Here is a 15,834-nt window from a genome sequence, read left to right on the forward strand (position 1 = left end):
GCCTGGTTTTGCTCTTCCTAGGAAGATTTGGTCATCAATAAACAGGATCAGACCTAATCAGGGCAGATATGGCTACCTTCTACATAAATGAGGGCTGTTAGATCACCCTTTTTGTGATTGTTCGTCCGTGGCTCAGACGATTAATTACTCATATTGTGTATGACTTCCCAAGGTACCAATTTCACGGTGGTGGCCTAAAGGACATCCACAAGCTGACGGATGAGGCCTTGGATTGTCTTTCCAGACTGGACCTTTACCTGTAGTTGGTATGGTTGTGGTGGTGGTGGTTATGGAGGAAACAGAAGATCGTGGTCCCATCATACCATGAAGACGTTATTCTCGTAGCCACTCTCATAGCCCTCATCATAGTATCAGCAGAACTCCTCCTCGTGTTAGAAGATGATAATGCAATGTGAAATGGGCCTCCTCTAATGGATCAAGTTTCTCGCACAAGACACAACTGCTCTCTAATTAAACCTCAGATACAGCTACATTTATGTTGTGAAGTGTTGTGAGAACATGCAGCCTTGTCATACTTGGTACATAAAGTCGATAATTGCCCTTGGCTTGATTCTGACAAGTTACTTTTGCTTTATTTTAATCAAAAAAGAAAGACTTAGTATGTTAAGATTTTCATCATTTGTTTCTGGAAATTGTGATTCTACTTTTCACTTGCTAGTTTCATGTAGCCATAAGCAAAAATAAATAAATAAATATATAAAACAAAATATAAAATAACCTTTTTTTTTTATTTTGGAAGCTTGGTGAAGAACAAGCTGGATTCAGGCCAAATAGAGGCTGTCAAGATCAGATCTTCACTTTACGACAAATAGTCGAGAAAGCATGGGAATATAACAAAGATCTGTATTTAACTTTTGTCGATTTGGAAAAGGCATATGACAAGGTGCCAAGAGAAAAGCTATTCAATACACTACAGTTATATGGTGTCAATGGGGCATTATATCAAGCAATACTTAGTCTTTATTTGAGTTGTAAGCTAGCAGTTAGAATTGAAGTACAGGAATATGGTTTATTCTTTCTTTTAGGGTTACACGGTGATCAGCACTCATATTTGTAGATTTAGGGACTCAAAAACACACGTGTTGAACAGATTATTTTATTAATTACAAATAAAATAAAACTTGACGTTTCGACCTCTATATCGAGGTCATCATCGGAAGAATACAACTGTATGCAGAACCAAGCTACATGCTCATGCTCTCTATACCAGTAAACTAAATCTACGTAGTTAATAAATCTTTTTTTCTAGCCTGACCTCTAGTGATAGAAAAGAAAAACAAATGAATAAAAAAAAATAAATAAATAAATAAAAATAAAATAAAATAAAAAAATAAATATATATACATTATAAATAGATAAATGCAACTACAATAAACTGTTAGAGTCCTCATGTATTAATATTCTGGATAGTTACAAAATGATTTCTTTCAGTTGCTATTGAATGTTCTAAACACTTCACCAAGTCACCAGGTTGTCTTCTCGTAGTGGGAATTTTTCTAATGCTAGTTTAGGATGTTATATAGGTTGTAGGTGGGTCCTCCACATTCTTGAAATGGTGAGGCCATCATTTTTGTTGAGATTTGGGTTGTGTTTGAGCATTTCACAAGACTCTTTAAATTTTCTCTCAAACCAGGTTTTGGTGCGGTGTAGGGACTTGGTATTTTTCCAGTCAATTCTATGGTATGTTTGGAGTGCATGGTCAGAAAGGCCTGTTTTACCGAAGTGGAGGTATTTAATGTGTCGTTTGTGTTCGTCTTGTCTGATTGGGATAGTTCGCCCTGTTTCCCCTATGTATGGTATGTTACATGTGCAGTGTATTTTGTATACCCCTGGGTGTGCTAGGTGTGGAAGAGGATCTTTAGAGGAACTGAGTAGGTGTCTTAGCTTATTTGGGGGTTTAAAGGTGGTTTTAATGTTGTATTTGTGAAGTGTTCTGTCTTTTTTTTCAGAAATGCCTCTAACATAAGGAATGGCAATAGCATTCTTGAAATCTTTTTTGTTCTTTTTATGATGTCTTTATGGAGGATCTTGTGAATAGTTTTTTTTATTGTATCCATTTTTGATAAATGTTTGGTTGATGATTTTGTATTCTTGGTTTAGACCAGCTGTCTCTTTAGACAGCATGTCTAAAGCCCAAAATCTGGCTCAGATACGTCGACGATATTTTCGCCATTTGGCCCCACGGCCGCGAAGCTCTAAATACATTCCTTAGCCACCTAAACAAACAACACAAACATATCCAATTCACCATTGAAATGGAAAAAAAACGACTCTCTTCCTTTCCTAGACACACTTGTCACACATCTTCCCTCTGGCTGTCTCTCCTTCTCAGTTTACCGCAAACCTACACACACAGGCCAATACATACACAAAAATTCTTACCACCACCCAACACAAAAATTAGGTGTCATAAGCACCCTTAAACACAGAGCCCTAACTATCTGTTCAAATGAACAGGCTCTAAACCAAGAATACAAAATCATCAACCAAACATTTATCAAAAATGGATACAATAAAAAAAACTATTCACAAGATCCTCCATAAAGACACCAGTAAGAACAAAAAAGATTTCAAGAATGCTATTGCCATTCCTTATGTTAGAGGCATTTCTGAAAAAATAGACAGAACACTTCGTAAATACAACATTAAAACCACCTTTAAACCCCCAAATAAGCTAAGACACCTACTCAGTTCCTCTAAAGATCCTCTTCCACACCTAGCACACCCAGGGGTATACAAAATACACTGCACATGTAACATACCATACATAGGGGAAACAGGGCGAACTATCCCAATCAGACAAGACGAACACAAACGACACATTAAATACCTCCACTTCGGTAAAACAGGCCTTTCTGACCATGCACTCCAAACATACCATAGAATTGACTGGAAAAATACCAAGTCTCTAAACCGCACCAAAACCTGGTTTGAGAGAAAATTTAAAGAGTCTTGTGAAATGCTCAAACACAACCCAAATCTCAACAAAAATGATGGCCTCAACATTTCAAGAATGTGGAGGACCCACCTACAACCTATATAACATCCTAAACTAGCATTAGAAAAATTCCCACTACGAGAAGACAACCTGGTGACTTGGTGAAGTGTTTAGAACATTCAATAGCAACTGAAAGAAATCATTTTGTAACTATCCAGAATATTAATACATGAGGACTCTAACAGTTTATTGTAGTTGCATTTATCTATTTATAATGAATATATATATATATATATATATATATTTTTTTTTTTATTTATTTATTTTTTTTTTTTTTTTTTTTATTATTATTATTTTTTTTTATTCATTTGTTTTTCTTTTCTATCACTAGAGGTCAGGCTAGAAAAAAGATTTATTAACTACGTAGATTTAGTTTACTGGTATAGAAAGCATGAGCATGTAGCTTGGTTCTGCATACAGTTGTATTCTTCCGATGATGACCTCGATATAGAGGTCGAAACGTCAAGTTTTATTTTATTTGTAATTAATAAAATAATCTGTTCAACACGTGTGTTTTTGAGTCCCTAAATCTACAAATATGAGGAATATGGTTTAATGTTAAATCTGGTGTGAGACAAGGATGTACATTATCCCCTCTGTTATTCATTGTCTATATGGATCACATTATGAAGGAAAATGGTATTAAACATGATATCAAAATTGGAGATGTTAATGTCTGCTCTTTACTTTATGCAGATGACGTTATACTTCTAAATAAATCCACTACAAGTGTGCAAGATTCTCTGATTAAATTGAATAACTGTTGTAATAGATATGGTATGAAGGTCAGCAATAAAAAGACAAAGACAATGAAAATAGGCAGAATCATTGAAAATGTCAACTGTGTTGTGAATGGAGAACCTGTTGAACAAGTAAAACATTTCAGCTACTTAGGCACGATTTTTAGTGAAGAGGGTAAATTAAATATAGAAAGAGACAACAGAATCGGCAAAGCTGGTATGGTGGGAAGTCAATTGAATAAATTCATATGGAATAAGAAAGAAATTAGCCAGAACACTAAATTAGCTGTATACAAGACAGTGTTCAAACCAGTTTTAACTTATGGATCTGAGAGCTGGGTCAGAAGTAAAACACTTGACCAAAGACTAGAGACTGCAGATATGAGAGTCCTGAGAAAGATTAGATGTGTGAACAGATGGCATCAATGGCAATATCATATTAAAAACGAGGATATTAGGATTGGGAGAGGAAAGCAGATTGGGAGAGGAAAAATTAGCAAAACAAGTGTTCTCTGCCAATTTGGCAGGAAAAAAAACGACCCAGAGGAAGACCAAGGTATAGGTGGATTGATACAGTACAAAGTGCCTTAGACGATAGAAATATAAGATCTGATAATGTTGGAGTCTTGACAAGTAACAGACTGATTTGGAGGAAAATTGTAGATAGGAAGTTAGTAACGATATAATTTTTTTCATGTAGTACTATCATATCCTGTACACCCCTTGAGGGTACATGGCAGGAATTTGATGATGATGATAAAATAAAAAAAAATGATCATGCTACTAAAAAGAGGAATTTGGCCATAATACAAAGCTGGGTCACTGTTACAGTAAATTTCAATCACTAGATTGTTCTGGTTCTTTATTTATCCAAAATATTCCTGTCTAATTATCTTTCAGATTGAGATAAATCATAAGAAAGAAATATAATCCCATGAGAAATTAAATAATTTTATATCGCAAAAATTGATCAGGAATTCTGGATTAAAAAAAAAAAAATAGAATATCTAAAAACAGATTTCAGAATAACATTTGTAGATATTTTAAACTAACCTGAGAACAAAATCTGTTAGACGGCAAAGATGACCATGAAGGTGTCGAATGTGATCTTCCATTCTTCTAAAGCGGATTTCTTGCTTAAGTTCAAGAACTTTCTGATTGTGATTACGAGTATAGTAACCACGCCAAACAGACTGAATTTTTGTTGCTGCTTTCTCCAAGTCATAAAGTTCTTTACCATATTTTGATGCAATTTCTTGTAATGTTACAGAATGAATATTGAATGAAGGGGATATAGATACCTGAGGAAGAAATATTTTGTTGAGATTAGTGTAAGTAATGCTACTGAAATTATTTAGGTATTCTGCTTTCTTGTGGCATATAGCAGATTTCTGATTTTCTTTTGATAGTGTGATGGTATGATGGAGGGTATTATCAGGTGAACTGTGCTTCCATTGGTGAAATGCTGGAAGTGTAGTACTATCAGTTCTTATTGATCTTGTTTCCGTCATGTATATATCACTGCTGTTATGATGTCCACTACAAAATTTATTTTGCTGTTTCTCCTGCAAAGAATTTCTCCTTGAGGTAGGTGTCTTATTTCGTGGAGTAGGTGATTTTGGTGGTCGTGATCTGTGAAGAGAGGGAGACAAAGTGGACGGTGAAGTAGATCTTTTGCTCACCTTACGAATGGGCGTCCCTTTAGGCTGGATGGAAATTTCTGCTCTGGAATAAACATTTGAGTCTCTTGCCTGGGCAGGACGGATAATCCTTTCCTCATAAAACTGGTAAGGAGTTTTAGATGGACTCTTGGGTTTATTTTTACAAATATCTGATTTCATAACAACCTGCTCAATAGTAACAGGACTTTTTACTTGGACATGTGTTGGTTCACACTGTGTAGATCCTGAATAAGAATTTGTGTAAGTGGACAGTGAAGCATTGGTAGCAGTCTCTGGTTCTCTGCACTGAACGCTATTTGGAGTAAGTAAACTTCTTTGTGACTCCAAGTTATTTCCAACAGTATCTATGAATTAAAACAATTATTTTGACTTTTTAAAAATAGGCTAAATGTTTAAATAAATTTAAATATTTCAGTTTAATAAAATAAAAAAGCTAGCTCTATCTCTTTTAATCTCTAGAAATGTATTAAACAAATAACTGTCCAAACATCTAAATTGTCTAGATTTCTCAAAAATTAAGTGTCATTATTGACATGTTTGTGTCAAATAGTCAAAAAATCATTTTATATTTTGATATAAACCACACATAGCAGTAATTCAAAATGCAGCAGAAAACTCAAATGATAAGCACTGTTTCATAAAAAAACTACCATTTTAATTCTAATTAATTAGTGATAATTAATTTTTGACACAACAAACCTGAACCAAAGGAATGATTATACTGGAAATTTGCTATAGCAAATTTTCCATAAAACAATATGAGTGCAACAGAGACTGGCTAGAATTGTTTCTGAGTTTTATTATAATGAAAAAAGTTCACTATAATAGTGCTTGCTATAGTAAGAGTTGACTATATGTACTCATATTTATCAATTTTGATCTGATGCTATGTGTAACATGAAGATATTCAGGCTAAACACAATATGGAAGGGATTCTAAAAATAAATTTTCTCAGAGAGCAGTGAAGCGGTAAAAGATGATTTATTACTTTAGTTTTGACGTTTCTGCCCTTTTCACAAATGTCCCAATCAGTGACACAATTCTTCTCCTATGGAACAAATTTCCACCAGACATTATGGCCCTCTATGTCCACGCATACTACGTTCCGGTTATTTCAGGTGGCAAAATAAATTTTGCCTACAAAAAGAAGGTATGGCCATGGGCTCACCACTATCCCCCCCCCCCCCTCAAATTGCTAACTTTTATATGGAAGTTTTTGAGCAAAGTGCTCCTGATTCCTTTACTCTAAAACCTACAGTGTGGCTTAGATACGTTGACGATGTTTTCATTATCTGGCCACACGGTCGACAAACATTAAATACATTCCATGGTCATCTGAACAAACAACATGAACGCATACAATTTACTATCAAAATTGAAAATCAGAACTCCCTCCCGTTCCTGGATACACTGGTCACACGTCTTCTCTCAGATAGTCTATCTTTCATGGTTTACCGCAAACCGACACATACTGGCCAATATATACATGCTAACTCATATCACGATCCATCACAAAAATTCGGCGTCATTAACACCCTTAAAAACAGAGCTATAACAATTTGCTCTAATCAACAAGCTCTTAAACAAGAATTAAAAATTATTAGCAACACATTTATAAATAATGGATATAACAAAAATACTATTAATAAAGTTCTTCATAAAACTTCATCAAAAAAGAATATAGATTACAGTAAAACCATAGCCATCCCATACGTTAAAAGGTTATCAGAAAAAATCAATAGAATCCTACACCATTATAATTTCAATGCCACTTTTAAACTACCTATAAAATTAAAAAACATTCAACTCCTCTAAGGATCCTCTCCTCCCATTGGCACATCCTCGAGTTTATTGCATCTACTGCACCTGTAACTTACCGTATAGTGGTGAAACTGGATGTACAATCCCTATACATAAAAAAGAACACAAAAGACACATTATATATAACAATTTTGGTGAAGTAGGCCTCTCAGATCACATTCTCAATACCATACACCAAATTGATTGGAAAAGTACCTGCTCTTTACATCATACAAAAATCTGGTATGAAAGAAAATTTAAAGAAGCCTGTGAAATTCTGATTAACCACCCTAATCTCAACAATAATGGTGGCATAAAAATTCCAAGAATTTGGATGGCACATATTCAGCCCACTTAGTATCTAGCACTTTAGGAAACTATTCCATACCAATTGGTTGAAATTTATATGTATAATCACTTTTTTTCCTTTTTATATATATATATATATATATATATATATATGAAAAAATACAACGTTTTTATGTATCGATTATGTGAGGCAATTTGTACCTGTAATTTCCAGTTTGTTTAGATAATTCAATGTTTATTAGTATTCTTTTCCTTTCTAAATACCTGAAGAAGGCTGCTATATGCCAAAACTAGTAGTATTTATCATTAAAATCTTTATATGTTATCTCGGTTTTATAGTCATTAAATCTATATTTTTTTCATATATATATATATATATATATATATATATATATATAAACATGTTGCTCTCTAGCCCAACTTAGTTTTGTAACCTAATAGATAATAATAGGACTCTAGCTTTCATGTAGTAAAGGTCCCCCCCCCCCCCCTGCACCAGAGGTCAGGCAAATAATTGTAGTAATGGTTGGTCAGTAATTTTAGCAAACCATGTAGATTTCGCGTGATGGTGATGAATTTGTACATCCCTTATTCTTTTCTCCCCTTCAACATGAATTGACTCTTCTGGCACTCTGCCAGCTACAGTTCTCTCAACTGTGGGCAGACTATAGATCCTCTGATTATGAACCATCTGTGTAGGCAGGCACAACATCTGCGCACTTGAAAGAGAAGTTCACAGACAACAGGATGGGTGGAATATTTGGCTGGCTTACAGAAAGAAAAGCTGCATAATAGAATGTATGAACGACAAGGAAGTAATGTATTTCATGGCATCTTTGCTATGTTGTCCACTACAATATCTAAAACTTGTAAGAGAGCTGTTTTCACAAACCAAAGAGTTATATGGCAGTCTGATAAGTGTACAGATTCTCCCACTATGGGGAAAAAATAGTTGGCCACATGGGATAGTCTGGTAGGGATTCTATTTTTGTAGCATACAGTAGAAAGAGGTTGACATCGAGGCATCAATGATGGTTTATTTGCCTCAACATACAGACTGAGGATCAGTGAAAATCGAAATACTCCAGTCATCATAGGATACTCTCTCTGGCAGAAGCACAGACCTTGGACCCACAGTTAAGTTTTGATCTAATCAGTGCTCAGTACAATCAAAGCAAAGAACATCTGTCAGCACCAAAGAGAGGCAGAAGACGTTGTGCAAAAGATTATTACTATTCAACAGGTATCATATCAGCATGGAATCAAAAAAATCATCATGGGAGACTTATTCATACACTAGTCATTATTCGCACATTACTTATCATACTTCTCCTTAAACACATTCACTGATGAAGCACTCAACCACCTCTGGCAGCCCATTCCTCCAAGCAAAAAATCTAGTCCTAACACCCATGATAACCTCTCTTGCACAATTTCATGGGTGATTCCTCATTCCCTCCCTTCCTGCTATGTACTGGGTCATCAATGTCAATCCTAAAAAAATCTCTTTAATAAATTATATGCTTCTGTCATCTCATATTTTTCCCCTATCAATTAGTTTTTGAAGAAGAATAGATCTTCAATTTATTTACATAGAAAGCATTCTATAGACCTGTCGCAATCTTTGTTGCTCATCTCTGGATCATATCCACTACTGTTTCATCTACACAGAATTCAGATAACTACAGAATCACATGTGTAACCATAGTAAAAATTAAATGTATATATAAATTCAGCACCAACTCAGCATCTAGAAGAAGAAGAAGAAGAATAAACCCAGTGTGAGAAGAAATTGATATAATGAGTATTAATGGAAAAGAAATTGAACTTACAGAAGAATCTGAAAATACTACATGAATATAATTGGCATTACTGAGACAAAGAAGGCAAAAAAAGGTCAGATCTTACTAAACAATAAGTATAGGATGTTATATTCAGACCATAATGATCAAGAAAAGGAAGGAGTAGAAAGAGCATTCAACACCAAACAAAGATAAAACTTCTTGATTGGGAAGGCAGTTTCAAGTAGAGTAATGTGGACACCATTAAAATGGGGAAATAGATTACGAAACTTATTTGTGCCTATGGTCTCACAGAAGGTTCTTCTAAGAAAGAAATGGGAGAAATTTTCAAGTTATTAGAACAAGCAGCTGACATTAAAAAAAGAAAGAAAGAAAGAAAGAAAAAAGTGATCCATGTTGGAAATCTAAACAGCAGAGTAGGAAATGAATCCCAACAGGCATATAGGAACATTTTGTGAAAATCTGGAGAGAAAGGTAAAGCTAATAATAATAGTAAGTATCTGATGAATTTCTGCTCAGAATATGGAGTAGTCATTACTAACACCATGTTCCAACATAAAGATTTCCACAAGTTTATAAGGAGAGAAAACACAAGAAATAAGAAATGCCTGATTGACTGCATCATTGTTGATAGTGATATCTTCATGCTGGTTCAAGATACAAGAGTGTACAGAGGATAAAAATGGACTGAAAAAAAAAAAAAAAAAACTGAGGATGAATATAGAAAAGACAATAACAATGGTTTTTAGTGAAAGGGAGATTGGAAAAAAGATTATTGTAGAGCGAAAGGAACTTGAGAATGTGGAACAGTTTACCTATCTTGGAAGTTGTATAATACATGATCTAAATGGTAAAAAAAAAAAAAATTAAAATTAAGACTGCAAAGGCTTTAAAGTGCCAAAATCCATGGACAAAATTTGGATGGACTAAGAAGTCCATCCAAATTTTGTCCATGGATTTCCAGAAATCCATTCCAAACACAGTCTTTCCTTTTTAAATTTACTATGGTGGAGCATGGTAGGTTTTTCCCAGAAGATCCTGTGAGAACTTGTATCCAATACATGGTCTGCAAGGCTAGATTGATCATAACCGTGGCTGCAAATGTAACTTGCAGGAACAGGGTACTTTATATACTCCAGGCGAAGGCAGCTGATCTTTGGTAGAACGGATAAAGGTAGCAAGTTTCTGGTGAGGCTTAAAAGCTCTGTAGAGGTTGTACTTTTTAAATACCTGGCTATTTTTTTTAATGTGCCACAGACATAACAAATGGTGATGGCATTTCTGAAATCCTTCTAAAGCAATACCCAAGGAATGGTTGAGGAACTAAATAATTCTGTAATCACGTAGACACTGGATAGGAAGGTGTGTATATGGTTGAGTTCGGCTGAAAGAGAGGTTCCACTGGAGCAAAGATTATAAGTTCTATTAGTAAGAGTTTTAATGCTGCCATATTGTTGAAGGGGTGGCAGTGGAAAAGTTTGTGAATGTATCTGCCTGTGTGAGTATTTTTTTTTAACATACAGTGAAGGTGAGGTTACAATTTCAGAAGGCATGTTATTAAGGTAAACTACTGTTATTTTCCTTTTCCATTGTAAACTGGATTCTTGGATGTAGAATATTGAGGTGACTGAGGAAGGAGTCTGTGTCTGGGCCACGAATCCAAATAGAGAACACATTGTCTATGTACCTTAACCAGGTACATAGACAATACATAGACAAAATTTTGAAAAATGAGTCTGTGACTCGTTTTTCAAAATTTTCCATGTAAAAATTGACAAGGGGGGGGGAACACATAGTGGTTCCTTCTATCTGTTTGTAAATTTTTTCTTCCAAGAAAAATAACAGAGTTGATGAAAAGGAAAAGTGATTTAAGGAAAAGGAAAAGTAAAAGGAAAAGTGATTTAAGATATCAGAAGAGAAAACGTTTTTTAAGAGCATGTCATTTAAGAGAATATTGGTAAACAGTAATGTTATGTCAAATCTTACCAGTATATCTGCATTATTTAAAGTTAGATTTTCAATCAAGGTTTTTAAAGTTTTTTTTTTTTTTTAATATATACAGGATGTGGTAAGTCTAGTGAGAGTGTAAGAAAGTTTGCCAGCTGTTTTGACAATTTGTAGCATGAAGCATCAGTGGCATCTACTATAGGTCTTAGGGATGAATTAGGCTTGTGGATTTTGGTAAAAAGCTAGAGTTAAAAAATTAAAAACTCAAACCAAAGGGTTTGAGTTTTTAATTTTTGAACTTGAATTTTTGTGGGATTGTGATCTAGTGGGATATAGGTAGCATGATCTCATAGAAAAGTCTCAATGAAGATGCCATCAGCACCCTAAGTCTCAGCAACAAGTTTAATGCATCAGAATAAGTGCCATTGCTAGACTTAGTGTACAATAGAAAATGCAACATCTGTCGCTTAGCTCCAGAAATAGCCATAAGACTTGACGTCGTCAATATCCTCTCCCAGTCACTGCCTCCAAAAAGTAATTTATCTTCTAGTCAGCTTGCTGCTCTCAGAAAGTTACAGAAAGAAAAAAAAGTATTGTCATCACTAGAATGGATAATGCCACAACTGTCCTTAATGCTACAGAATATAATCAAAAAATGAATATTATTCTACAAGATTGCACTATCTACATCCCACTAGATCATGATCCTACAAAAACGCAAGTTAAAAAAATTAAAAAACTTACTTAAAAAAAGTATCCTCCTGGCTGCAGGACATTTAAAAAAAAAAAACTCAAACTCTTTGGTTTTCATTCCCCTCACCCAGATATATGGTTTACTTAAAATCCATAAGCCTAAATCCCCTTAAGATCTCTAGTAGATGTCACTGATACTCCATGCTACAAATTGTCAAAACAGCTGGCAAACTCCCTTATTCCACATCCCCCTTCCTCACTGGACTTACCACATCCCATATAAAAAACTGATATAACGGCTATTTGCTGATGATGCAAAGATAGGCAGGGTAATCAAGGACTGCAATTGACACAGTGTTTACAGAATGATTTGAATAAGCTGGAATTGTGGACATGTGAAAATGACTATCAGTTCAATGTTAGCAAATGTAAAATTATTCTCTTTGGTGTAAAGAGATATCCAATGACGTAGTACATTGAGGAATTATGCTAAAAGAAATTGACCAGACTAGGGATCTTGGAGTTATGGAAGACAGTTAAAGTTCAGAGTTCATACAACAAAAATTGTAAGTAAATACAACTCAAAGGATAATTGCAATGCTGGAAAAAAAAAACTGACATATAAGAATGAGGAAGTAATTTTGCCTATTTTCAACACTTTGATATGACCTCATCTGGACTATTGTGAGCAGATCTATCTCCTGGTTTCTGAGGTGATGCAGATACAGTGGAGATGGTGCAAAGGAGTTTAAAGATGATAATGTAGATCATGGGGAGAGATTGAGAATTTATGGGCTGCAGATGGTAGCAGACAGGAGAAAGATGAGTGATATGATAGAGATCTATAAACTGTTGAAAGAGTTATACAGGATACCAGCAGATGGAATATTTCATTTTATGGAGGATAGTAGGACACATAAGAGAACACTATGGAAGTAGAGAATTAATGCATTCAGTCAGGAAAGGGGTGAGAACTTTTTTTCTCGTACAATACTGCATAACTGGAATGGCTTTCCTTTGGAGGTGATGAGTGTGGGTAGTGTGAATGTATTCAAGAGAAATTATGACATGATGCGAGTGATGTCTTTCCTCAATGGGTCGCTGACTCCCTAGAGGTCTCTTCTAATAATAACTTCTGCATTTGTAGTAACAATTTCAAGTTGCTCCTGAAGATGATCACAGCACCAGTGACACTAGTAGAATGATAATAAATATTCACATGAGAAAATAACATACTAATTATTAAAGTAGGAAGCAGAGACTTGGACACTCAATCAGAAAGAAATACAGAAAATCAGGGCATTCAAAATTAAATGCTTAAGAAAAATAAATAAGACTCATTGGTCAGAACACAAAACAAATGAACAAGAGTAAAACACAAATTAAATTACAGCTATTAATTCTTAAACAGCAATTAAGATAGTCTGGACACCTCCAGAGAATGTCCTTTCAAAGATTACCAAATATAGTCTTAAATGGAATTATTGGAAAAAGACAATCAAAAAGAACTTGGCTACAGTCATTGAAGGAAATGATATGACTCATTTGCACATAGGAGACTCAACCCATCATCTGACAGATGAGAAAGAGGAAGAATTATTAGCACGATAATCAAACACTGATACCAAAATATCAGTATAAAAAATTATGATCTGAAAGCTGAATTAGAAACAAAATAATCAAACATGGAATCTATTGATATGAGAATTTGAATTTTAGAGAGAGAAGCTGTCGTTAATGGTAGAACAATATGGAGGGAAAAAAGGGTGAAACTTTGAATTATTAATATAACAAATGTGTAAGCAGAACTAATGAGTGAGGATAATGATTATTTACACAAATGGCAGGTCAAAGAAGTCTAATATAAAACAAATGGGAAAAAATGCAATCCACCAGAGGTAGACTAAAATTGAGAGGCAGAACAAGAGATTAGAGAATGTAGCAAATAACATCTGTTTTATATTTAACAAAAACCAAAACTCACAATCTGGAAGAAAGCTGCTGATAGAAATAAAAAGTAATGAAGTCATACTTGCACTAGATTATCATAGCACCTGTACTTTTCATGAAATGGCATTCCAATAGATGATTCTGATGTGAGAATAATGGTGGTAGTAATAATCATAAGATTTCTTTGAAGTGAACTCCAAAATATACTTCTTTTGGCTACAATATAAAATATAAAGGGGAGTGAGGCAAGTCCACGTCCACGTCGTGCTCCCTGGGACCTTCCGTAGGGTACACTCCCTACAAGGATGCTAACGGACCTCTGTGAAGAACAACGGACAAATCAGTGGAAGAGGATTTGTATCCCAACAGTGAAATGTGCGGAAGAATCTTCAGAGGAGCAGACCTCTATAAACAACCCGGGCTCAGCTGGCTCCGGCTGTCAGTACCCGGTTAGGGCCCCTACCTAGGGTTACAAGGAAAAATAAAGGATTCAATCCTCTGGCAAAGGGAAGCAGCTTTGTCAGTACTGACACAAGGTTGAAGTCTCATGATGACGGTAAAGCTTGTGATTAGAAAATTGCAGATGGCAATACAGTTTATTGTGTACGTCTGTAATACTGCAGAGCAGAAAGCAAATGGAGAAACTACTGCTCTATTCTCTCTCCAGACTAACCACCATGGCGAGCAAATCTACACAAATGGCCCCGAGTTACCGGCGTCCCTTAAATGGGACAGGGGTGCGAAGAATCCCCGGGCTCAACATGGTGCGCTCAGTAAAACTAGGAACCTGGAATGTCAGAACCTTGTATGAAGCAGGTAAGCTAAGAAATGCTATCCAAGAAATGAAAAGACTTGAAATTGGAATTTTAGGAATGAGTGAAGTTAGGTGGCCAGGATCAGGCAAAACTCAAGTCAATGACATGACAATGTATCACTCTGGAAGTTGTGAAAACAACCATCAAAACGGAGTTGGAATAATAATAAACAAAGAGATCAATAAGTCACTGTTGAGCTTCATCCCTTACTCAGATAGGATGATGTTATTAAAACTGAAAGGACAACCACTAGATGTTAATCTTATACAAGTCTATGCCCCTACTGCTGACAAGAGTGATACCGAGATTGAAGAATTTTATGATCAATTAAAAGAACTAATGAAAAATACAAAAAAGCATGATATTAACATAGTCATGGGTGATTTCAATGCTAAAGTTGGGAAAGGTAGAAGTGGAGATGTAGTTGGCGAACATGGACTGGGCACAAGAAATGAGAGAGGTGACCGTCTTTTTCAATTCTGCCAGGAAGAGGAGCTAATAATCACAAACACATGGTTTAAGCTACCACCTCGAAGATTGTATACTTGGCGATCACCACAGGATAATAATGGGAATATAGTCAGAAACCAAATTGATTACTTACTAATTAATCAACGATTTCGAAGTTCTATAAAGAGTACAAAAACCTATCCTAGTGCAGATATTGCTTCTGATCATAACCTACTGGTGGCAGAGTTACAACTTAGACTGAAAGCTATGCTTAAGAAACATCAACAAAAAAGGTTTGATTTGGGAAAATTAAAAAACACAGAGATAAGAAGCAAATTGAGTCAAGATCTGAATCAAGAGCTAGCACTTATCAAGAATGATGACATCATGAGGGTTGATGAATCGTGGGACAAATTGAAATCTGTCTTCATAGAGAAATGTACCAATACCTTATGTCCTAATAGAGCAGTAAAAAAGAAAGATTGGATGACTGATGAAATTCTTTCTCTCATGGATCAACGCAGATCATATAAAAATCATAATCCAACAAAATATACAGAGGTTCAGAAAATTATTAAACACAAGATCAAAAAAGCAAAAGAAATCTGGATGAATGAAAAATGTAAA

At 35.0% G+C, this 15,834-nt stretch overlaps 1 protein-coding gene across 4 annotated transcripts in view; it reads right to left on the reverse strand.

The window, feature by feature from the left end:
- The window catches only part of Cep97 (centrosomal protein 97kDa), a 208,006-nt gene that overhangs the window by 68,652 nt on the left and 123,520 nt on the right, over nucleotides 1-15,834 (reverse strand). For all 4 annotated transcript variants that reach the window (XM_090409279.1, XM_090409282.1, XM_090409283.1 and 1 more), the window contains one exon: nucleotides 4,813-5,785. In XM_090409279.1, the coding sequence (XP_090265405.1) occupies nucleotides 4,813-5,785 (973 nt within the window). The remainder of the gene's footprint in view (nucleotides 1-4,812; nucleotides 5,786-15,834) is intronic.

Source organism: Typopeltis vanoorti, chromosome 19 (genome assembly GCF_054136105.1).
Source record: "Typopeltis vanoorti isolate ZY-2024b chromosome 19, IOZ_Tvanoo_1.0, whole genome shotgun sequence".
NCBI classification, from domain to species: domain Eukaryota; kingdom Metazoa; phylum Arthropoda; class Arachnida; order Uropygi; family Thelyphonidae; genus Typopeltis; species Typopeltis vanoorti.